Genomic DNA, 25,720 nt, shown 5'->3' on the forward strand with positions numbered 1-25,720 from the left:
GTTTATTATTTGTTTGAGAGTGCCAGATTTTTGTTCATTCTGATATGCATGCAGCATGAACAATTTGTGCATAGTCTGATACTGGAACAGGGATAATCGTTAAATCTAAGGTAGTTAGATTTTTTGCAGCTTTGTCGACAAGTTCATTGCCCAAAATACCAGAATGTGCTGGAATCCAACAGAAGGTGACTAGTTGGTGACATTTTTCAATCTGTAGTAACAAGTTTCTAATTTCATCAGGAACAGGGTGAACTTAATCTGAAGAATTACATAATGCTAAGATTGGGCTGATGGAATCAATGTAAATAACAGATTTTAAAGAACAGTCAGAGCAGAGATTTTCTAAAGCTAATTTAATTGCATATAAGTCGACTGAGAAGATACTGAATTCAGAAGGGATGCCGAAATAGTGGTATTCGGAAACACTGCAGCTGCTCCAACATTTGAATTAGATTTAGAGCCATCTGTGTATTTTGGAGAAAAATTGATATATTTTTGATTTTGAATAGCATGAAGTTGTCTGATATTTAAACCTTGCAAAATATTCTTTCCCTATTGACAGAGGTAATGTCACAGATCGGTATTGGAGGAACTCACGGTGGTTGAGTACAAGTTGCTACCTGTTGTACGGAATGGATGGAAATATTCCAAACCTGCATTAGTTTAAGGCGGCAAAGACCAGCTGGTTTTACTTTGCTAGGTTTATTTCTGTAGAGGTTTTCTAATGGTGGATTGAAAAGGTATGACTGAATGGGATGCAAGGCACAACTTTGTATCTTGACAGTGTACTTTAGCAATAGTGATTTCCTATGTAAAGATAATAGGAACTCATGAGCATCAATGTAAAGGCTTTTTGTGCTGGCAATGTTCTGAATGCACCAAGTGCAATCCTCAATGCACTGTGTTGAACTGGATCAAGCCAGTACAGTGTAATGCACTTATTCTAGCAGAATCAGATGGGAGCTCAAGATGGGATCTAATTAATGCCCTGTATGATCGAAGTAGGGAGGTACAATCTGCACCACACATCAGGGCAGATAGTGCTCTAAGTATGTTTATCCTTTTTAGACAGGCAATACATATATTTTTTAATATTCTCTAAGAAACTTAGCTTGTTGTCCATAACTAATCCTAGAAAACTGATGTTATTAGTGACTGGGATGGAGATATTAGAGATTTTAAGTTCAGGATCCAGATGAAACTTGCGCTGTCTACAAAAATGGATAGCAACTGTTTTCTGCTGCGAAAGTTGATAGCTGTTGATGCACCCATTGCTGTATTTTATTTAGTGATATCTGCAGCTGTCTTTCAATTGATCTCATGTTTTGGGAATGACAGGAGATGGAAACGTCATCTGCATAAAGATAAGCCTTTGCAGTATTTGGAAGTTTAGTGTTAGAATTTATTCTAAGAACAAAAAGAGTGTCACTCAGTACTGATCCCTGTGGAACACCTTCTTCCTGAATGAAAGTTGCAGAAGGGGCATGTTGGTATCGAACTTGGAAAGACCTAGTATGTATAAAATTCTTCACAAATATACAAAGGTTGCCCTGCAGGCTGAGAGAGTACAGATCTCTCAGTATACCATGCCACCAGGTGGTGTCAATAGCCCTTTTTATATCTATTGAAACCATTACTAGATGTTTGTGATTAACAAAGGCATTACCATAAGATCCATGTGATTAACAAAGGCATTACCATAAGATTAACAAAGCCTTAACCATAAGGTCCAAGCATGACCTGTTTTGACGAAAGCCATACTGACTATGGCTCATTAACTGTTCAGACTCAATGATCCAGAAGAGTATACTGTGGACAATTTTTTCTAGGATTTTGCTGAGGCAGCTTGAGAGGGATATTGGTCTATAGCTATGGAGGATTGGTTGGATCTTTTCCAGGCTTTAGGAACGCCAAAACAGTAGAATGATGCCAAGAAGCTGGATAAACATTTTCTAGAAAAATTCGGTTGTAAAAGACCAGGAGGAGGTGCAAAGCTCTGGCATCAAGATGTTGTAGCATGACATAACAGATCCCATCTGGTCTGGCATTACCACTGTGAGCTGTTCCAATGGCATGCAAGAGTTCAGAATATTACAGAGGTTTGTTATATGGCAGAAGCAGGGTAGTTTGAAAGGTAATAGAATGTTGTTCTGTGGTGTTTTTAATTCTTTGGAATGATGGAATATAAGCTAAATGTGCTGAGACTTCGGCAAAAGCATTGCCCAAAGCATTTGCAATATCTAAAGGACTAGATAAATATTCCCCCATTCGAGGAAAGGATTGGAGAAGGTATGGTAAGAAACTTACCAAAAAGCTCTAATTTTTTTTTCCATATTATTTTGGTGTCAGTGTTTTTGTCAATCTTGATGCAAAACAGTTCAGGATTCTTTCTTGGCTTGCCTTTGTATAAAACATACTTTTTCCTTTGACTTCTTATAATTTATCAGCCTGGCTGTCGTTGGGTATTGCCGAAATAAATTCCAGGCTTAATTTTTTTGTTTTTTTGCTTTTGTGCATTCCTCGTTCCACCAATAATTATAATGCTTTCGGCCCAGGGGATTTGATAGTGGTATTGTGTCTTTAGCCACATTTAGGAGATGCGACATGATGTATTCTCACATCATCAATAGTCTGGAGACAGGTTTTTTCCTTATCAAAAGATATTGATGACTGGAATTTTGCCCAGTTTGCTTGGGCAAATTTGCATTTTCTGCAGAATTGAGCTAGAGGAGTCTGTGCTATTAATAGGTTGCATACAATTGGGAAGTGATCACTGCTCATAGGATCATTAATAACATACCACTGTATGGTATTAATCAGAACCAGTACTGGAGAACAAATTGAGAGAGCTATTGCTGAGGTGTGTCCAGTTGGGAGCTGTATTATTATTATTAGCTATATGGTGCAAGGAAGCCTGAGGCTTATGCTGCATCAGCCAAAAAAAAAAAAAAAAAAAAAAAAAATTCAGAATTACCCTGAGAGAGAGAATGGAATCACTGAGAAAGAGAAGAATGATGATATCCAGCTCAGGACCCTGGGTTTGCTAAGCCCATACTCACCAGATGTGAGCCCCTGGGGTTATGTGCGTGAATGCACCAGTATTAAGTATGGTGAGATTTAGTGCCTCTAAAATAGCTTTAATTAGTTGACCCTGTCTATCTAATTTAGTAGTGCCCTATAAGGGATGGTGCCCATTAAAGGCCCCTAATATACAGGGAGGTGGAGGTATCTCTATGAAGAGGTATTCAAGATCTTTTAAAGAGTGAATAAATAAGGTTTGGTGGTAGGTAAACTGATACGAGTGTTATTGGAATATGGAGAGTTATACAAACAGCAACAGCTTCTATTTCCATTTAAAGTGGTATATGTTTAGTTGGGATCTTTGAATTTACTAGGATTGCCACACCACCATGGGCAGCATTAGCTGTGTTATGATCTCTTTGATAAAGGAAATAGTTCTTTATCAAAGGAGAAATTCGCAAGGTTAGGTACGTTTCCTGAAGAAGACAAAGGGCAACAGGAGAATAACGATTAATTAGATCTTGGATATCGTCCATATTACAACGAAAGCCTTTGTAGTTCCATTGTAAAATATAAGGCATTATTTGTGTTTAGTTGATGGAACTGATTCTGACTGCTTTTTGAAGGTCACTGGTTTATGACGTTCCAATTTTCGTTTGTCTTTTTTTAGGAAAACTGGCCAACCAGTGTCCATTTCTTCTTCTTCAACATGGATTTCTAAAATAGGATCTTCCTGTATAGATGTACCACTTGTGTCCATGGTTGTGTCCTGTATATTTTTCATAGCATTTGAGTTTGTAATACGAGATGTGGTAGTAATCACTGGAGGAGGAGATGCCGCTGGTATTGTCAGAGGAGTATTATTTGCTTGGTCTGTGGTCTTGGATTGTTGCTTGCATACAGTTGGTAGTAGCTCAGAGAGGACATTTCTAGCCCAATCAGAAATTGATTTATTAGTAGGAACTGTGACATCAGTTTGAACGGAGACTGCTTGATATTTTTTTTACAGCATTTGCATAGGTAATATTTTGGTTTATAGTTGGTGCAACTAGTTTTCTCGCTTCTTAGTAACTGACTTTGTTCTCAACTTTGTATTTTACTATTTTTTTTTGGGTTTTCCACTTTACAAGTCTTGGAATATGCAGGATGGTCACCTTTGCAATTTGGACAGGTCATTTTTGTAGCTGTACAGTCATTTTGTATATGCACTGAGGACCCATAGTTGGGGCAGACAGGAATTCCTCTACGTACAGTTTGAGAATAGCCATACTTTTGGCATTTATAACACCTTGTCTTAAAGGGTTGGGAATTCAGGGGCAAATGCGACAAACTAAATAACCTGCTTTTGCAGAGGAGGGTAAGTTTGGTGTATTGAAGGTAAGAATAATATTTCTGGTAGGTGCCAGTTGATTATCTTGTTTAATCATTTTTCTTTTTGCTTCAATTACGTTCTGTCCCTGCAGTTCTTGGGTTATTTCTTCCTCATTCTCTGACATTTAATAAATCCCAACTAGATATGATACCCTTAGATGAATTTAGGGTTGCGTGAGAGAGAGTTTTACAGAAATGCCATCAAAGCTAGTTAGTTGTAAAATCATTTCAGAATGTCTTTGATTCGTGGTTTCTATTAAAAGGTCTCCTAATTGCAGTCTCTTCACCATCTTGGGAGATCCTGCAATACCCTCCAGATGTTTCTGTATGACAAAGAGAGACAATTTACTCGTAGGCTGACTACTTAAAGAGTGGAAGATTAAGAAAGACGGGCAGGGGTTCTCCATCTGATCAGTCTTCTGTCTCTTTGGGTTTTTGTTTTTCTTGTGTATATGGTGTGTGTTGCCATGTTTGCTCTTTTTAGCCCTTGGCAATAGGACTTATCTGGAAAGGTTTCCAGCCCAACCACGGGGAGGCAGGAGCAGTGTTGCTAGGAGGCCAAGCGGTAAAAGTGTTAGTTGATTAGTGACCTAGAAATATGGATAAAGAAAGGTGGGTTTCCTTTCTGTGTTCTAACTTGTGGCTTTTCAAGTATAGAACGGTTTTAAAAATAAGACTTTAGAGAAATGTAAGAATTTACAAATAACTTTAATCACCTTTGAAGAGCACTCTATAAATCGCAGAAATATTTCTTGAACTTGAAATATGCTTGGCACCTGGGGACACAAGGCACAGTAACGAAGATATTCCTCCCTGAGGTAATGTTTGCAATGACCAAAATCACAACACCTTGGTTCTCTCTCAGCCTTGAGACGTGCTCCTAAAAACCAAATAACAAACAACAAACCCCTAGACAATCCTGGCAACTAAAGCCATATTGCTCCAGGAATATGTGGTGGTCATTCCCTGACCTTTCCACATCCTCTATATTTGGTGGTCATAGGCTCGAACCCCAGTCTAATCAAGAAACGTGTGCTACGCACTGCTGCTCCTGCCCACCTGGTTATGGAGGCGCCCCTTCTTAGTGACTGGCCATGGCTCCCTGAATGAAAAGCTATACCAACTGGGGCTTCTAGCTACTGACCTATGTTTTTGTTGAGCCAAAGAAAACTGGTACCATCTTCTTTTTGATTGCGACTTGTATGAGGATCTCAGAGATCAACTTTTGGAGAGGAATCCCCAATTTCTCTCCAAACCAGGTGGATCAACTAATTCAGACTCCAGACAATCTTTCTTCCCTGCAGGCCTTTGCATCTGGCATTTTTACCTGGCGAAAGACCATAAGGTCTTTCGCCAGGTAAAAACGCCAGATTATATGCCAAAGCCAACCAAAACCAGATAAGTGATTCTAAAGCCCAGACTCACCCCAGAGGCTCACATCTGGTGAGTATTGGCTTGGCACACCTAGGGTCCTGAGATGGATATCATCATTCTTCTGTTTCTTGGTTATTCCCTTCTACTTCTGACTCTCTCTCTCTCTCTCTCTCTCTCTCTCTCTCTCAGGGTAACTCAGAAAATTTTTTTGGCTGGTGCAGCATAAGCCTCAGGCTTCCTTGCACCATATGGCTAATAATAATAATAATAATTTCACTGGTGAAAAGAAAGGCTATTAAAAAAAATTTTTTTAAATATTTATTGTTATTTTTTTTTGCTAAATTTGCTATACTTCTTATTTTTTTAATTTTTTTTTTACCTGCATCACTAACCTTTTTATTTTTTTTATTTTTATTTTATTATTTTTTTCCTTCCTCTTCTCTCTGGAATGCACCCTCAGACGATCCTGGCCCACCTGCTGGCAACACCAAATAGATCAAAGTCTCTTTTCCGATGGTACATGTTTTTCCAGGACTGGTCCACCGTCCTGTGGTGTGGATGAGTACCCAGAATCATCTGTCCAGGTGACTGATCCTTCTGGGTAGCCAAAAGAACAGCACATAACAACAGAACATCACACACACACACACACACACACACACACACACACACACACACACACACACACACACACACACACACACACACACACACACAAGACACATTTCTGGCCCACTTATAGTGCTACTATTCTTCAGAGATACGAGGTGGAGTTGAACAAACGTTCTAGGTGCTGCCCTTAGATATGCACATGTCCATAAAGGATGGGTGAAACGGTAAGTTTTTTTTTGGTTGATGCTATATAAGCTTGTTTGCTTGCATCATATTGCTCAACTAATGCTAATACTAATATGCCTGCCAGATGATTAACATTACACACTTTTCAGAATGCACTCTGAATGAAATAGGGGAAATCCCTGCATAGAGCATGCACTTCTAATCTGAGTACATACCTTGATTTTTCCAGAGGGTTCTGGAGAAAGCTTAGCCTTAATTGGAGTACCAAAAATATCTGTGAAGGGCTGACTTGAACGAACTGTGGTACTTTTATTTCCTTCCTAAGTAAATTAAATAATAATTATTAAGTCTGAGAAAATGTGGATCAAACTTATACAGACAACATTAAAAAAAAAACAACAACAAAAAAAAAAAAATTGATAATCCACCACATTTGTAAGACTATTATGGTGTTTTCAATCCTGGACTTAACAGTACATAAGAAAAGGAAAGTTTAATTCCAGACCCTATATCCCAATTTACAATAATCATTTTCATTGCTATTTGCGTTAAGGTGTAGTTTATTTACGACTGGCCATGGTTCTGGGGTAATATACACTCATAAGCTAAAACATTATGACTACATACCTAATAAGTATGTTAGGCTACCTTTTGCCACGATAACCACTTGCATCTACAGTGGCATCGATTCAATGAGACTGCAGAAGGTGTCCTCAGGTATTCTGAACCAGCTGGATAGAAGGGCATCCCAGAAATGTTCAATGGGAATGATGTCAGGGGAATTTGTCGGCCAGAGGAGCACGTGATATTCTTGGACACAATCCTCAAAACCATTCCTGCACTAATGCAGGCCTTGTGACACAGGACATTGTTGTGCTGAGAGAGTCCAGTGCCATCTGGATACATGGTCACCAAGTAGGGCAAAACTTGGTCCAAAACAATGCCAAGATAGAATATAGTCGTAAGGGTGTTGTTGTTTGGTTTTTAGGAGCATTAGCAACTAAGGCCATATTGCTCCGGGCATATGCGGTCTTTCCCTGACCTTTCCGCATCCTCCATATTTGGTGGTCACGGGCTCGAACCCCGGTCTAATCAAGAAGCATGTGCTACGCACTGCTGCTCCTGCCCACCTGGCTATGTAGGTGCCAGTCGTAAGGGTGTGTTCAATGAGTGAGACCCAGCAATGTCCATGAAAACATACCTGAAACCACAATGTTGGCAGCTTGTTTTTGTCCATCCATGCAACCTGGTTGCAGCTGCTCACTGTTGAATATGCACTTGCCCATTGACATGATAGAGTTGGTACCTTGATTCATTAGATCAGCTGATTCTTTTCCAGTCATTCAATGTCCAGAAAAGGCTCTCCGGTGCCCATTGCAGGCAGAGGTGTCAATGACAGCTGGTTAACAATGGCACACAAACAGGTCGCCTACTCCATAGGCATATCTACAAAAGTGTCCGCTAGATGGTGTGCTCGGAGATGCTTCTCTGTGCACCCTGGTTGTAGTCTGTGATTAACTGAGGAATCATGAGCCATCTGTTGTCCCAGACAGCATGTGCTGACCACTGTTCACTTTTACTGTTGTCAGTGGTGGTCTCCTTATTCTGGCATGTTGGATGATTGCATCCCTCTCTTCGGACCATTCCTGCAAAACACACCTTCATACTATGGCGGTGCTCGAACAGCTGACAATGTATGCATTTGCAGAGATGCTGGCCCCACTTTCCTAGCAGCGCAAATCATTCCCTATTCAAACTCAATTACATCCTTCCCTTTCCCAACTGCATGGGCTTCGTACTGAGAGGCACTACCCATGCTGTGCCAGTCAGTGATGTCAATCCTAGGTGCTGCAGGATGCCATCACTCATGTATACAGAGGTGCTTATAATGATTTTGCTCGTGAGTGTATGTGGTCACTGTTGCCATCTTCCCACAAATGAATCTATACACTACCAAATGCCCATTATTAACTCCTCTGACCAGAAACCATCAGAGAGTATAAATGGAAACTTGAGTCATCATATTACTAATTAAAAATAAAACTGCCTTCTGATTTTTACTAGAAAAAAAGGGAAAAAAAGAAAAAGACATTTTCTTGAGGAGGATAAATCTAATATGTAAAAAAACCAAGTACAATCTTGAAAAGAAATTTCTAAAAGAATTAAATTAAATAATTAATGTAAATAAATGTATTTTCATTTGCTACTATTAAAATTATAAAAGTCACCTTATGATTCATTATTCCTGATTAATTTTCAGAATAATTTTTTTATACAGAGCAAACTATGAAATCAGGTACTTTAAAAATTCAGTAAACTTTTTAACTTAGCAAGAACCATTCTTGCAAATTACACCTATGCAGTTGGCTATTCAGAACTTATGTGAGCTGGTGACCAGTTTGACATCACTTTATAACAGGTGTGTGTGTTTTGCCCAGTGTGGGGTATTTCTTTCTCAGAAATGCCTTAGTTGGGTAAAACTGGAAAAATGTATGCGTCACTAAATCTATGGTTAACCTCTTCCAAAAACAGCAACTTAACTAAACCCACAAACAGATTTAATTCCACCCGACCAAGATTTTTGTCACCATTATGAATAGTCGTACAGTTTGTGAGTTGTATGACAAATTATAATGGCAGAAAAAACAAAACTTTATAATCTTTTATTACTAATTGAAATTAGTTTAATTTCAATAATACATTATTAAAATCAAAATGTGATGTAAACTGATAAAGATTGCGCATACCTCATTATAATTGTTCCTTAAGAAAAACAGTTAATTTTTTTATTCTCCAAAGCATATTTTCTCAGAAGCATAGTTACAGATTCTCTGTGATCAGGCATGCATTTAAATTTGATACAGTACATCAAACAACATATGCTGTAATTTTATTTCATTTGTTTACATTTAATGAAATAAACTGTTATCTAAATTTTTTACTGTCATTACTACCATAGCCATTGTAAATGTTTACAGATATAAATAAGTTCAGCTGTTAGTGCTTAATATTCAGTTAAATGTGAATCACTAAATTTGTTGAACCACTAAGCATACTTCTCTAAAATTCAGCAACTCTCAATCCCCAAGGGTGCTAGATTTTAGAGTTTACAATATATATATATATATATATAAATGGATTGCAGCAACAATACCATTTTAGTTTATGGTTACATGAAAATATCTGACCACATTGTGATGAAAATTCCATGATTTAAGCAAATTTATTCATGATTGTTCCCTCTGCTCATATTTTTCTGAATTCTCTAACACATGCATAGTGGAATTTTTTAAACATAGTAGAGATGGCAATCACCTGACAAGTGGGACTCTCCAAAATAATGAACCCAAGTTATATATTAACCAATGTTTTGATAGTATAAACCAGAGCTATGATGCTCAATACGTTCTACTTTGATTTCCATATTTGTAAAAGAATAAGAGAAGTTTACCTCAATATGATACATAGAACACTTCCGTATGATACTCTCCAGAAATTAAAACGAATAAAAGATTAATGCAAGATGATTATAGTAAAAAAATTAAATTGAAAACAATTAAAATATAAATTGAACACCATTAAAAATTAATTAAAAAAAAAACGATTTCCTTCCTTCTGTTTTTAAAAATTTACATTAAACTTTTTTTATATTTTTTATAAAAAAAAAAATGGGTGTAAAAACACCATAAACAACTCTTAAAGGAAAAAGAGTGATGATGATGATGCCCTTTATACTACAATGATAGTAGTATAAAGGGCATCATTACATCTGTATCTCATATTGTGCTCATCCATCGCAACGAGTTACCATGTATTGCATACCTCGAATAGAATAAGTAATGCTTCACTAATACAAAAGACTACTGTTTGTATCTGGCGCCTCCGTAGCCAGGTGGGAAGGAGCAGCAGTGCGTAGCACACGCTTCTTGATTAAACCGGGGTTCGAGCCCGTCACCACCAAATACGGAGGATGCGGAAAGGTCAGGGAATGACAACCGCATAACCGGGAGCAATATGGCCTTAGTTGCTAATGCTCCTTAAAAACCAAACAACAACAAACTACTGTTACTTATTCTCCCCCCTCCCCTCAGACGGCACCATTTCAAGGATTGTTGGCCTTTCATCGATGGGTGGGCAGGCACCCTAATGATGACCCCAATATGAAATACAGATATAATGATGCCCGTTATACTACTATCATAGTTTTTTCCTTTAAACACCATAGGTGTTTTTATACATATATTATATAAATAATTATATAATTACATCTGTCATTACCTCTGAAACTAGGATGCCAACCCCATATGAACGTGGGAAGAAGGCGAGGACAAAGAAGATTATATAGATAATTATACTCTTAAAAATATTATGCCCAGTTGCATTTAGTTTTACTTAAATAATATTTTTTTTGTAATATTTTGCATTAATGTTTTATTCGTTTTAATTTCAGGAGAGTATCATCATATTGAGGTAAATCCCTACGTATCATATTAAGGTAAACTTCTCTTATTCTTTTACAAATGTTAACCAATGATTAAAAATCAGATTTTTTTTTATAACTTCTTAAACAGAGTCAAACTTTTATTGCAAAAGTTTCTGAATATTCTTATGTTCTACAGTTTTTGCAGAGTAACTGCAGCATAAGAACCTGTCACTGTGTTTGCAATTATTTTGCTCAAAGAGTGGCGTTGCAGTTGCTGACATTGCTACAGAGCGTCAACTTAAGTGTTGTTTATCGTTCAAGGTTACTTGTTTTTACTCACCCACTCATTCTATAAATATGTAGTCTTACAAGAGAAGTCTGAAAGATTTCTTATTGTTTTTGCATAATAAAGAAGAGAACAAAGAACACAATAGCACTCAATATCTATTACTCTGTGAGAAGCACTTGTAATTTTCAAATTTCATGTGCATCACAGTGTAATAAATTTTGAAATAAATCTGAAAATGGAAGTAATTAAAAATCTTGAATATATATGCTTTTCAATTTTTAAGAATATATGTGTATATATATATCACTCCCATGCATCGATGCTTTATCACGCCGGGAGTGTTTACATGTGCCAACAAAGCTGAGAACTATGCCACTAAGAGCGTATACTCCAAGCAGGTCACCCATGATGAACAGATCAAGGCTAAGACAGCAGACTATATCGAACCAAAATCTGCCAATCCACACTGGACCAGTGTGGCAGATTATGTTCCCTCGGGTTGGCTTCACAACAAAATGAACTGCCCTCATTCCTGGGAGGCCTGCAAGCTACTATATATGGCAGCAAAAAAAACAGATCAATCTCAGAGTGTTTGATCAGGATGCCTTTGGAATGGACTTTAGACATTGGGATGCTTAATATTTGGTCTATGAGTAGACTCATGCCTAGAAGAACTATTAGAAGAGCTGAAAAATATCAATTTGGATGTCATCAGTTTGTGAGATTCCAAAAAAAGGATATTTGGAAAAATACTCAAAAAATGACAGATATCGGAGCCAAAACTTCAATTGGAATTCCCTGCATTGTGCATCAAGAAGCTCTTTATGGGAAAGTATTGGATCTCCAACACTTTATGAAGTGGTTATTTCAATTGTAAATTTTCCACGATCACATGACTTTAATGTGGTTGTTGAAACATCACCGAATGTTTCAACACAGAATAAGGGAAACTAATAAAACAACTATCAAATATGGAGTGGCTGTTTGATCTTGCAATTCATACATAATACATTTCTAGCCATTGAAATGCTCTTAATTTAAAACTGCGAGGGAAAGGAAAATTGGTCTGATTTGTTTAGTGACATCAAATCATTTCAGAATAAGTTGCCATTATTTAAATCCCAGTTGAACAAGACAATTTAGTTCACTTTGAATGTTGTACTGAGCTAAAGCAGAAACATTTCCAAAGAATCGTTGCCTTTCGTTACTAAAATTACTTTCTGACAAGTTTGAAAGTCAATTTTCTGATAGAAATCCCATGAAAAAACAAGCTTTTGTTTGAGAACCCATTTACTTCTATGGCAGAAGACTACAATCCCAGATTGCAACTTGAAATTATTGATCTTCAAGCCAAAATATGATTCAAAAATAAGTATATAGACTGCAAAAATCAACTATTTGAATTCTACAAGGCTTTCCCATCTGAAGATTTTCCACTAATAAAAGAAAATGCCATGAAAATGGCTATTTTGTTCGGATCAACGTATGTTTGCCAGCAGATTTTTTTCACTCGAAAAATCAAATAAATATTTAAAAAGAAACAGAATACTAAACATGAGAGGTATTAGAACCTACAGTACTGTGCATAGGTCTGAAGTTGAGAAGATGATTTTGTTATTTGTTTTTTTTTAGGAGCATTAGCAACTAAGGCCATATTGCTCCGTGGATATGCGGTGGTCATTCCCTGACCTTTCCGCATCCTCCGTATTTGGTGGTGACGGGCTCAAACCCCGGTCTAATCAAGAAGCGTGTGCTACGCACTGCTGCTCCTTCCCACCTGGCTACGGAGGCGCCGTTCAGAAGACGAAAGAAGATATTTGTTGACATTAGACTTGAACTTCTATACACTATAATTTTCAAGAAATACGTATGAAGGAAGGTTGTTCCAGAAAACGGCAGTTGAATGAATAAACGAGGAAGATGGAAAGTTGGCCCTGTGAGTTCGAAGTTGGACAGCAAATGGATGTTTGTTTGTGGCGGCATGTGTTCAGACCATTTTGAAAGAGAGAGAGTGGGAATTATAGAAGCAAATTCAGAAGAACAGTGCCCATGGAAGTATCTGCAGAAGAGGCATGCAGCAGAAACAGTATGTCTATGAGACAGCGAGTGGAGAGACTCTGTTAGAGATGAATCATTAATTAACCTAACTGCCCTCTTTTGAATGGAATCAAGAAGCCTGAGAGAGGTTTTGGGGGCACCACCCCAGATGTGGGAACAATATTCCCTGGTAGGGCAGATTTGCGATTTGTACATAGTGAACAGCTGATTTTAAGAAAAGTAATGCCGAGAACGAAAGAGAAAACCAAGTTTTTTAGATGCAGAGGAAGCAATATTTGTAATGTGCTTGTGCCAAGAGGGATTAGAAGTCAGGGTAATCCCCAAAAGAGATATATCATCTTTCCTAGAAATCACAGTGTCACCAAAGATAAGCATAGGAGCAGAAGAATCCTTTTTGCAAGATATAAGACAGGAGTGAGTTTTAGGTTTGAAATCAACTAAGTTGTTTCTGCCCAAAAAAGAATTACCTGGAGATGGCATTTAAGGAATTGATTGCGGATATTCAAAAATTTGAAGCTGATTGAGCAGGACAAGGTTTCTCAAACTGGAAAGTGGAATGCAATGTGCTATCATCAGCAAAACTATGGATAGGATTTCCAATCAATGAAAGAAGGTCATTAATATAAAAGAGGAAAAGAATGGAAGGAAAGAACTAAACCTTGGGGGACACCAGCATTAGTAGTGAAGTTAGAAGACAGAGAGCCATCTACCCTCACCTTCTGTGAGTGGTCAGAGAAAACTGGATAACCAATTACAAAGAACAGTTGGCAAACCATAAGATGGAAGCTTGTTTAGAAGATCTTTATGCCAAACACGATCGAAAGCCTTTGAGATATCAAGAGCAACTGCTTGTGTTTCACCGAACTTTTCCATTGAATTTGTCTATAAATTGGCAACACAGGCCAGAATATCACCTATGGATTGACATTGACGGAATCCATACTGGTGATCATTGATCAGATGGAAGGTTTCTAGATAGTTTAAGAGTTGACGGTTAAGTGTTTTCTCCATTACTTTAGAAAGAGTAAGAGTAATTTGATGGGAGGGATTTGTCATTCTTTTTAGAAACTGGCTGCATATGAGCAAATTTCCAAGCAGAAGGAAAAAACACCTTTGAAATAAGAAAGTGAATAAAGGTAGCATCGAACAGGAGTAAGTTCAGGAGCGCAGGTTTTAAGAACAAGTGGAGAAATACCATCAAGACCTGGAACTCCATCGAGAAATACCATCAGGACATAATCTTCATTATGTATTGAGATTGGTATCACAAATTTGCAACCGAGTTTTGAACAATTATTTAAAAATATCCAGTCTATGTTCAGTTTACTGGACAAAAATATTCAGTTTACTGGACAAAACATAACATCTCATCTCATTAAATGTTATGTTTTGTCCAGTAAATGTTATTGTGTATTGTACTCAATAAAATTTTTGAATATTTCAATTTTAGGTTTATCATTATATTTATTTATTCACCTTAATATTGAAAAGTAGCGATCCTTTTCAGATTGTAAATTTTCTAAAATGAGCATTTAAAAGCAAAAGTAAAGTGTTTTTTTTAAAACAAAAGTGAAGTATTTCAAACAGAAAAAAGCAAACAAAAGTAAGTCATATTTTTTATAATTTTAATAAAATCTAAAAAATAAATTACTGACATATATCTGTTGCACATAAAAGTGCTGGGAATTTGCATTTTTTTATATAAAGCTTGAAAAGAAAAAACGAAAAAGAAGAAAAAAAAAACTTTTATGAGTAACAAGATATAGAAAATGTGACAATTTTTTCTCGAATAACTATGTGCGGCACGCAAAACAAATCTAACTTTGAATATGGACCCTGTACGGGAAAAGGTTGGACACCATTGATGTAGAGGATTGAAAATGTCTGATGATGATGAAGGTGGATGCTTCCACCTACATCCAGCTCTTTACTTCAACCTTACACCTACTCTATTCACCCCTCCTTTTCACTACTGTAGGGATCTCTTTCTACATATCTTTGGTGGCCAGCCCACCATCACTTTACCTCCTCCCCTCTGGAGCAAGATGGGCTTCCTACTCCAGAGGTTATTCCTACTGTCACTCCTTTCAACCTGGGATCTCTTTCTACAACCTTTGCTACTGCCCCACTATTCTCTCCCTCATTTATTTCCTACTCACACTATCTTCTCCATCTTCCTTTATTCATTTTTTAAATTTTTTCTTGGTTGTCCCTGGGAAGCCCACGTGACCCCAGGGTTCACCCCGCCCGAGTCTATTTCTCCTGGCCCTGCCTGCCTCCCCATAGTGAAGGATGATAATCTAGGGGTTGGTGGTTTATAAGCCTTTAGGCTAAGAGGCCAGATACAAATCACAATCAAAACACAACCTATACAAATCCATACTAACTCACCATCTGGTGTTTACAAAGTACTATATATGTCTCAAAGTTCAAATTGCAGAGTTGGGGTTTCCCCCAATGCTGCAATAGTTGCAGTCAAACTATCCATGTCCTTTCTGTACATATTGTACTCTCAAATTGAAATTCTGCATTCTAAGCAAGCTAAGGCAGATTATGAGAGGTCTCTGGCAAAGAATTCAAAGAAAAGCAGCAAACAGTTCTTTACTTATGTTAATTTAAGTTAGAAGGAAGGGACTAAATCACATTGGAAAACTTGAAATCAGTAGTTTAACTGTTGATGATCCTGTTCAGGTTGGACAAACTAAATACATTCTACAATACTAAGTACAAACTACATTCACACATGAAGTATTCTTGGGGGAAAGTAATGGCAGAGGTTTATCAAACTCAAATAAAGAGCTAAATGATTTTGTGATAACTGAAATGAAAAATAAATTGTTGAAGATAAACATAAAAAAGGCACCTGGGGTGGATGGGATCTATCTAATTATATTAAGGGAGGTAGCAAAGGAGGAAGCCAACCCTTATCCATAATAATAAGCATCTGTGGATTCAGGGAGATTTCTAATGAGTGGAGAAGTGCAAATGCAATATTCAAATCACAAAGGGGATAAAAAGGTGACAGTAATTACAGACCTGTTAGCTTAACTTCCTTTTCAAGAAAAATATTGGAGTCTCTGGTAAAAGATCTGCTGGAATAGGTGCATAGAAGAGCAACAAGACTTGAGAAGAACAAAAGGGTAGCATCACCAAGAAAAACTTGAGTTCTGCAAACTACAGCATCTGGATACTAGACACTGTGAGATGATCTGATTGAGGTGTTTAAGGCTCTGAATGGATTGAGACAACTCAATGCTGATAGCAATCTTCCTCTTGCACAATGGGGTATAAATTCTAACTGAAGAAAAATTGTTACAGAATAGGTGTGTACAGGTTTGCCTTCAGTAGGCAGGTGATTAATTGTTGGAACAAAGTTCCACATGTTGTTGTGGAAATGTGTATTTTGAATAAATTCAAGGAAGAACCAGGCAAATTATGGGAGGGGATGGACAGGTGATGGTTTTTTTTTTTCTTTTTTCTAATGCTTTTTAACCTTGCTTTCTTGAATCATATGCTATTACTACTACTACTACTAATAATAATAATAATAAATAATAATAATATCGAATACTGTTTAAGTCAACAAATGTACAGATACTAAGATCAGATACATGATGCCACACAGACATAAGCACGATTTCTTTAATCATTTGCCACTATTGTTAACATGCAGTTGTCTAGTCTAGTGGTGCACAACCCCCAGAGGGGTCGTGGGATAAATTAAAGGGGTCGCAGCAATTTTTAAATAAAATTGCTTTTTGTGTACATATACTGGTGTTCAAATAAGTGCATCACCTAGGAATTTCACATTTCTAACCCTTTTTTGCAATGGTATGTTACATTAATGACTAGAATCAAAGAGAAATATAAACAAAAGATATTTATTAATAGTTAAGGCAAAGCTAAGTAATATTTGACAAGTGCTCTCAAAATATTCCAAAATAAGCATTTGCAACCTTTATGCAACAGTTTTGGTAAACACGATAATTACAGCTGAAATGTTATCAGAAGTCCCCAATTTGCTTCAGTTTATGATTTTAAATGGAAAACAATATAAAAAGTTCACCAGGTGCAAATTAATATTTGGTTGAATCGCTTCTGGCCCTGATGCAGCAGGACACCATCGAGGCATTCCTGAAGTTGACAAAGGGTCTTTGGTTCCTTTCTGGCAACTGCAGATTCCACGTGATGCCAACAATTCTCTACAGGATTCCGGTCCGGGCTGTTTCCTGGCCAGCTAAGAGTTGTAATGGGCCGTTCTTCCATCCATTTTTCACCTGTAACAAATATAAACACATTAGTGTGAAATCTCTAATGCAGAAATGAAGCTAAAGTAACTACAGAAGTGCCTGCTTACACTTTTCACCTGATGACAAGGAGCAGAGTTGTCCTATGTTGTCCTGAAAGATACAGTTACTTGGCAGGTTGAAATAGACTCTAATGGTTGGCAACAATTTGCCTTCCAATATAGCCATGTATTCATTGGAATTTATGGAATGGAAGCTTTCATAAACTGCAGGTGACCTACCCCATGATAGGCAATGCACCCCAATATCATTTGGCCGGTAGGGAATTTCACCGTAGACACCATACAGTCTGGATGGTATTCTTTGCCATATCTATAGAAAATCGTTTGTCTCCCAACAGAGCCATGCAGGTTGAATTTCTTCTCATCCAAGAAAATAACTGACTTCCACTGGTCAGGGGTCCATTTGACATGCTCCTTACACCAAATTAATCAGGCCTTTTATATTTTTTTATGTGAGGAGGGAAAACAAAATGGAAAATTTTGTTTTCCATTTTTCCATTCTTCTTAGGATGATGGGCTATAAGTCCATTTTTGAAGAGGCATCTTCTGACTGTTACTGCACTTGCTACCACTCCTGCACGTTCTTCCCATTCTCTTTCAGCTTAGACGAAGAAGCTTTATGGTTTTTAAGGCATAAGCGCTTCAAAACACAGTCCTGTTTTGGCATAGAGATCGTTTGTGTCCAGTTCCTTTTTTTTTCCTATCAGCATAACCAGTATTCTTGAGTTTGGAAAGAAATCTACTCACTGTCGAATGATTACAAGACACTATAAGCAATATGACGAGAAGAACATCCTTCCTCACGTGAAGCAACAATAGCGCTCTTTCTTCGTGGCGTCGGCTGTACATAACTCGCCATTCTGACACAAGCAAGGAATGAATGCAACCCTTGCAGAGCGTGCTTATAAGCTGAAAGTAACAGCTGATGTAATATTAAGTCATCACATAAGTGTGTCAATCTTATCTGATGCAATCTGTAAGAAATATTGCCATATACTTACGTTATACGGATGACAATTACAATTTTATGGGGTGATGCACTTTCTTTGAACACCAGTGTAAAAGCTAAAACGCCTGTTGTTGAAATTACTTTTTCAATACTGTAGATGTAGAGACCTAACAACTTGAAGTCTGAGATACAAATGAACACTACTGCCACTTTATTTTGTGAGGGTGACGTTCTTTATTATAGTTCCCGTCGTGAATATGCCTTAAATTTGCTCTCTGGCTAAGGACACACACAGAAAGAAGCTGACTAGTGCAACTTCTCAGTATGTATTAATACTTCTTAGTACACTTGCTGAACAGTAATCCCTTTTGCTCTTAATTCGCATTTCCTACAGCACAAATTCTCAAATTGCCTAAAGGTTAGAGGTGCGAATATGCAGTGGCGGTACATACTTTATATAGCAAGTCAGTTGAACACACGCTTTATTCTACTTCGTAATTCGGTGCTTTCAGGTCAACTTGGCTGTATTTTTCATTCTTCTGCTACTTTTCTACCTTTTATATTGCTCGTTTCATGTTATTATCATTGTGTTTAAGAAGAGAGAGAAAAAAAAAACACAACTTTATCATGAACAATTGGGTAACCAGGAATTGTCCAGTGGTAAAGTGTTGCGACATCTTTTTGACCTCAAACATGAAGTTTTATTGTTTTTATTGGATGACAATCAGAATCTTGCTCAATTGTTTATAAATCAAAAATGGCTTGGAAAACTTAGTTGCCCTGTTGATATATTTGAAAAACTTAATGATTTAAATCTAAGTCTTCAAGGACAGGAAACAAATCTATTAATACTCAGTGATAATACAAATAGAAGCCTTCAAAAAGGAGCTTACTCTTTGGAAAACATTCACTGAGCGTAATAATACTGAAACGTTCCCATGTTTTTCTGATTTTGTTAATAATATTAACATTTTACAATTTAAGGATATCACTGCCACCTATCTAAAAATGCTAATTAAGAATTTTTCCAAACGATTTAATGTATCTCCAGGAAAAAAAAAAAAAAAAAAAGTTGTATTGGATTCGTGATCCCTTTGCTTTTGAAATTTCTTCATGTCCAGAAATTACCATTCAGCACAAAAGGAAGATCTCATCGACTGTCACTGACAAAGCATTACATGCTCATTTCAAGACTACAACTTGTGAAAAATTTGGCTTTCCCTTTGAGACGAGTATCCAGAATTATCGAAATTGGCAATACAAACATTGCTACCTTTCGGGTCTACATATTAATGTGAGGTTGGCTTCTCAAAATTAACAGCTAAGTCTGTCTATAGCTGTCTTCTGGTCAAGTCTGTTCCAGACTTAACCAGAAGATGACATGAGATTAGCAATTCAAATATGGATCAAATATCATCAGTAATCCAAGCTCATCCTTCTCATTAATTGTTTTGTTTTGTATTCGTTCATTTTTTTTATTGTTTTGTAATCTTAATTAAAGAATAACAATTTGATTTGTTATTTTTACTGTATTCAATTAAAATACAGTTTGTTTCCACTTTATGAGTTTTTTTTTTTCCAAGTATCAAGTATCCACAAAATTGAAAATATGAACATTAATTGCAAAAAAAAAAAATGAATGTCAAACATTCATAAATATTGCATCTCAAACCACACGCGTAGCTATATAATACAGTGTACCCCGCTTTACAATATTAATCTGTTCCAGAGACACCATCGTGTCATGAAAATATCATAATGTGAACTCAATAACACATTGTTTTTCGTTCCACGACCTCGAAAGTTCAAATTTTTGCTATATAACTCTCTAAAAGGTCATTTTTATAGTGTAAATTGTATTAGTCACCAATTCAAATCATTAAAATGTATTACACTTTCATTGTTATCATATGTTCTGTTATAAGAACTAATTTTGAACGGCTTTGTGATATTTTTATAAAGTACATTTCTGGAGGTCACGACCATAAAACAATAAAAACATTTCCACTTTCTGGTTTATTGGGCTTTTCTGTTACTATAAGCAATTATAAATGGGTAGTAAACTTAATGTTATTGCATTTATTATTATTATTATTATTAGCCATATGGTGTGCAAGGAAGCATGAGGCTTATGGTTCACCAGCCAAAAAAAAGTTCCACGTTACACTGAGTGAGTGAGTGAGTGAGTGAGTGAGTGAGTGAGTGAGAGAGAGAGAGAGAGAGAGAGAGAGAGAGAGAGAGAGAGAGAGAGATTATTTGTTGTTATTTGGTTTTTTGGAGCATTAGCAACTAAGGCCATATTGCTCAAGGTCATTCCCTGACCTTTCCACATCCTCCGTATTTGGTGGTTATGGACTCGAACCCCGATCTAATCAAGAAGCGTGTGCTACGCACTGCTGCTCCTGCCCACCTAGCTACGGAAGCGCCCACTGAGAGAGAGAGGAAATAGAAAGGAATCACCAAGAAAGAGAAGAATGATGATATCCAGCTCAGAACCCTGGGTATGCTTCCAAGCCCACACTCACCAGATGTGAGTCCCTGGTTTGCAAAAATACCGATAGCTGGAATTCTGTACGTTATGTTATTATGGCAAAATGTGTTTTTCCTTTACTGAAATCTTCGATTGTATAAAATTTCAGAATCTTCTCTTCATTCCTTTTCTTAAAGCTTCGTAAACTTGTTACTCCGTGCAAATCATGTTAGTTTCGATTTGTACGTTCCGTTAAAAAAATGCTTATGCATGCTATTGAAATTTAAAAAGAAAAGAGAAGTTTATCTTGGAAATAAATGCCGCTTGAAGCATTTCTGAAGACAACGACTACTTGGGCAACAAACCGAGTGCCGAGCCAATAAAGAGTGATCAACAAGTGTACATTTAGTCGATGATGATGGTGAAGAATAAACATTCTTTAACATTTGTAAGTCATAAATAATTTCTCTATTATAATTTGCTTGATTTTACAGGCTACGTTTTCATTTCTTTGCATAAATCAATCATTGTTTAAATATAAACTAATTTCATCATTGTTGATAACATAACCCCTATTTTTAACGTTATGTCTATGGGAAATAAATTCCCGCTTTACGAGCGTGTACTAGGAACGAATGAATTGTAAAGTCAGGAACTACCTGTATTAAACAATTATTTTGATGTGTAAATTAAAATGGAAACAATTTTTTTTATTCCTTTCTCAGTAGTTGAATAAAATTTTCAACTACATAATTTATAAAATGCTATTTTTCCTTGCTAAAAATCTGGCATCCTACTTCCGGTTTTATATTGAGGGGTCGTGTCAATTTTTTTTTTAATAAAGGGGGTCGCGAGCAAAATAAATTTGCACACCTCTGGTCTAGTCTCCTTTTCATTATGTAGTTGACTGCCAATTTATGTACAGAGTAATTCAAACATAATTCTGAAAATTATTTTTATATTAAAAAAAACACTACATGTACCCTGTACGCACAAAAGATGTTTTATGTTATGCATGGCTTGAACAAGGTTAAAGGGGTTTAGTATGAAAAGAATCTGGACATGTTTAACATTTTAAAGCATTTATTTTTTTTCGACAGTCTCATGAATTTGAGGTTGCAATACAAGTTCAATAGGTAATTTACTTACAATGGGTTTGTGATAGCTAAAATATGATACACACATTTGAGATTGTAAAGAGTGTAAATGTCTTTGAAACACAGCAATTATAGTTCCATGATTAGTAATTGATACAGATCTAGAAGTATTTAACGTTAGTCCAAATTTATTTTTTATAAAATCAGTCAAAGGTTTGGACTGAGTATCTGCAAAATTAACATTGAAATATATACTAAGTATGATTGTTATTCGGTTGCACTTCTTGTGAGAAAATTGTTGTAGCAATGCAGCTAATAGAATCATGTGAGGAATTAAAACGAAATGGATGAATGGATGTGTGTTCGATCTTTTGGTTAGGTGAAATGTAAATAACTGCTGACAACATCGTTTGACCATCAGGAAGAAGGCATTCAGCTGCACAAATGTCTCTAACAGGTGTAACACTCACAGATATGCCAACAGTTTATCGATAAATCTCTTCCATATGAGAAGTAACAACATGAGTACGATTTTCTCTCTTAGGAACCTGCTACATCATCAGCTTGTTGATCTTCTAGTATGAATTGAATTACACAAAGTTACATATGCTTACTTCTTTGTTATTTAGCCTCATTTCAGAAAGTTGAAGAAAAAAGGATTGTTGTGTGACTGCATCAGTGCGATCGTCACTGGGAGCATATCAACTTTGACAATTTAACATTAGAATGGAAAGATCTTGTTGTTTACTGATGAACTCGTATAAAGTATCTTGGAAGGTAAATAGAGGATTACTCAACAACCAGGTCATTTTTTCAGCTTGAAGTGCAACAAGGGATGTAGCATTTCTCAGTCCATGATAAAATTTCTTTTCTCGATTTGCAGCATTAATGTAAAGATCATTGATACTGGTAACTCGAGATAATGCAACATGAACTGGCGCCTCCGTAGCCGTGAGCAAGAGCAGCAGTGCGCAGCACACGCTTCTTGATTAGACTGGGGTTCGAGCCTCTGACCACCAAATATGGAGGATGTGGAAAGGTCAGGGAATGACCACCGCATATCCCAGGAGCAACATGGCATTAGTTGCTAATGCTCCTGAAAACCAAACAACAAGCAACATGAACTAGTAGTTGTTAACATTAGCATTAGTAGAGGCACATGATGAAAGAAAACAGCATCGGCCAAAAAAAAAAAAAAACTTTCCCATTTCACTGCTCCATTCATTCCACTAGTTCTGCCTTGAATCTATTCAAGCTATAAACTTCCACAACAACAGATGGAAGTTTGTTCCAGCAATCAACTGCCCACTGGTTAAAGGCAATCTTCCACACATTCTACAACTAGCTTTCCTCAGTTTGAATCTATATACCCCTTCAGGTTAGTAATTTGAGAAAGAGTAAGCAGCACCGAGCCTGCTCAATCAAATCAAGGCCTTATACATCTCAATCAGATCGCCTCACAGGGCCTAGTCTCCAGAAGCAGCAATTTGCTGATATTAAGCATTTCTTCATAAGAGCACCCTTTTGTTCCATTCACTAATCTTGTTGCCCTTCTCTATACTCATTCCAGCAACTCTACACACTTCCTAAAATGAGGCTTCCAGACCTGTACGCAGTACTCAAGGTGTGGCCTGAACACTGCCTTATACAAGAGGATAATCACCACTTTATCCCTGCTTGCAAAATTCCTGTATATATCGTCATTGACAAGACCTCATTACCTACTCTGGCAGCCTGTCTGCACTGCTCACAAACCTTCATATCTGACTGCACAATTACCACCAAGCTCTCTTTCATTCTCCACTACCCTGAGTGTAACACCACATAGTTGGTACATTTCTCTGGGGTTATTGCTACCCATATACGGTACTTTGCTTTCCTCAAATTCAAGTACAGTCCATTCCGGTTATTTGGGACACATCGGGACTATTGCATTTCGGCCCGATTAAGCGGCTGCCCCAATTATCCGAAGTTTCACGTAAATAGTTAAAAATACAATGTATTTTTAACTATTTACGTGATCCCCCCCCCCTTTACAATTGGTTCACTGTACAATCAAATCACATTACGACAAACTCACCATAGTAAAGTACCGTTCACTATATGATGTGTAGTAAGCGTCTGTCATTATGATCACGTTTGTGAATTGAATTTTAACTCTATTAAATAGCGATTCTAATTAGAGAAAACAGGAAGAATATTATCCACAGGCTATAAAAGAAAAGATATATTAAGCACAAATTTACCCTTTATTATCTTAACAATTAAAAAATTAAATGATACGTGAAAATCGGAAGAATATACGTGATAATCAGAATAATTAATATGTACTGTATTATGTACATACGAACTAGTTGACATTTCTGTTCACTGACATTTGTGCGTGGGGGTTAAAATTTAAAACAGTAAAAAGATAAGCAATCAATAAGAAAGAACACGGCACACACAAATTGCAAGTAACAAGATTTGTGCAAGTGAGAACAGAGTAACGAGTTACAAAGCTTTAAAAATAGGAATGAAAAGAAGATCTGAAAATTAATTTTTTTATATGATTGAAGATTTCATGGAAGTGTAAACACATTTCACCATAATAACCCACAGAATTCCACCTGTCGGTATTATTGCAAATTCAATAAGATTGAGTTTACTATCCGTTTATGATAGATTGCACTAACAGAAAAGCCTAATAAACAGGTGACTGCTAATTATTTTCATTGATTTATGGTTGTGACCTCCAGAATTTCGACCGAACCACGTGGTACCATCGGAGACAATTGTAGGGTAATCTCCAGTGCTGCGGTCTCCTGCCCCGATTAAGCGAAGTAAACCCTGGTTATTTTCTCAATTGGTTTCTGTTTTTTAAGATTTGCCCCAAATAAACGGCTGCCCTGATTAACCGGTGGCCCAAATAACCGGAATCTACTGTATATGATATCAAAATTATTTTTTTGCATCCATTTCCTTTGTGACCACATCATAGTATCCAATCAAATTCATCAGACAAAATTTCCCCTTGACAAAGTCATGCTATGTCTGGATTATCCTGCAATGATTCTTTAACCACTGACTCCATTATTTTCTCTGGAACAGAAGTCAAACTAACAGGTCTGTAATTATTCGTGTCACCCTTTGATCCCCATTTGTGAATTGGAGATACATTTGTACATCTCCAGTCCCTGGGAACTTCCCCCCAAGTCCAAGGATGCTCTCATAATTATGGCTAAGGGTTTGCTTACTTCCTTTGCCACCTCTATTAATATAACTGGATAGATCCCATCTACTACAGATGCCTTTCTTATGTTTAACTTCAACAATTTCTCCTCCATTTTACTCTCAGTTATTACAAAATCATTTAACTCCCTGTTAGAGTTTGAAAAAACATCTGGCCTCTCCTCCTTGAATAACTCCTCGTGTGCGAATGTAAATGCAAAATACTGATTTAGTTTGGCAGATATCTGAGAATGATCATCTACAGTCAAACCATTGATATCAAGTGGACCAATCTGATTCATCCCCTTCCTTTTAGAGTTTATATAAGTAAAGAAGTCTTTGCTGTTTTTC

At 36.8% G+C, this 25,720-nt stretch overlaps 1 protein-coding gene across 1 annotated transcript in view; it reads right to left on the minus strand.

The window, feature by feature from the left end:
• The window catches only part of ear (ENL/AF9-related super elongation complex transcription factor), a 350,302-nt gene that overhangs the window by 22,847 nt on the left and 301,735 nt on the right, over nucleotides 1-25,720 (minus strand). The window contains exon 5 of the mRNA XM_090371721.1: nucleotides 6,780-6,884. Within this exon, the coding sequence (XP_090227847.1) occupies nucleotides 6,780-6,884 (105 nt within the window). The remainder of the gene's footprint in view (nucleotides 1-6,779; nucleotides 6,885-25,720) is intronic.

The sequence above is a fragment of the Mastigoproctus giganteus genome, chromosome 4 (assembly GCF_048544385.1).
Source record: "Mastigoproctus giganteus isolate SK-2022 chromosome 4, ASM4854438v1, whole genome shotgun sequence".
NCBI lineage: Eukaryota > Metazoa > Arthropoda > Arachnida > Uropygi > Thelyphonidae > Mastigoproctus > Mastigoproctus giganteus.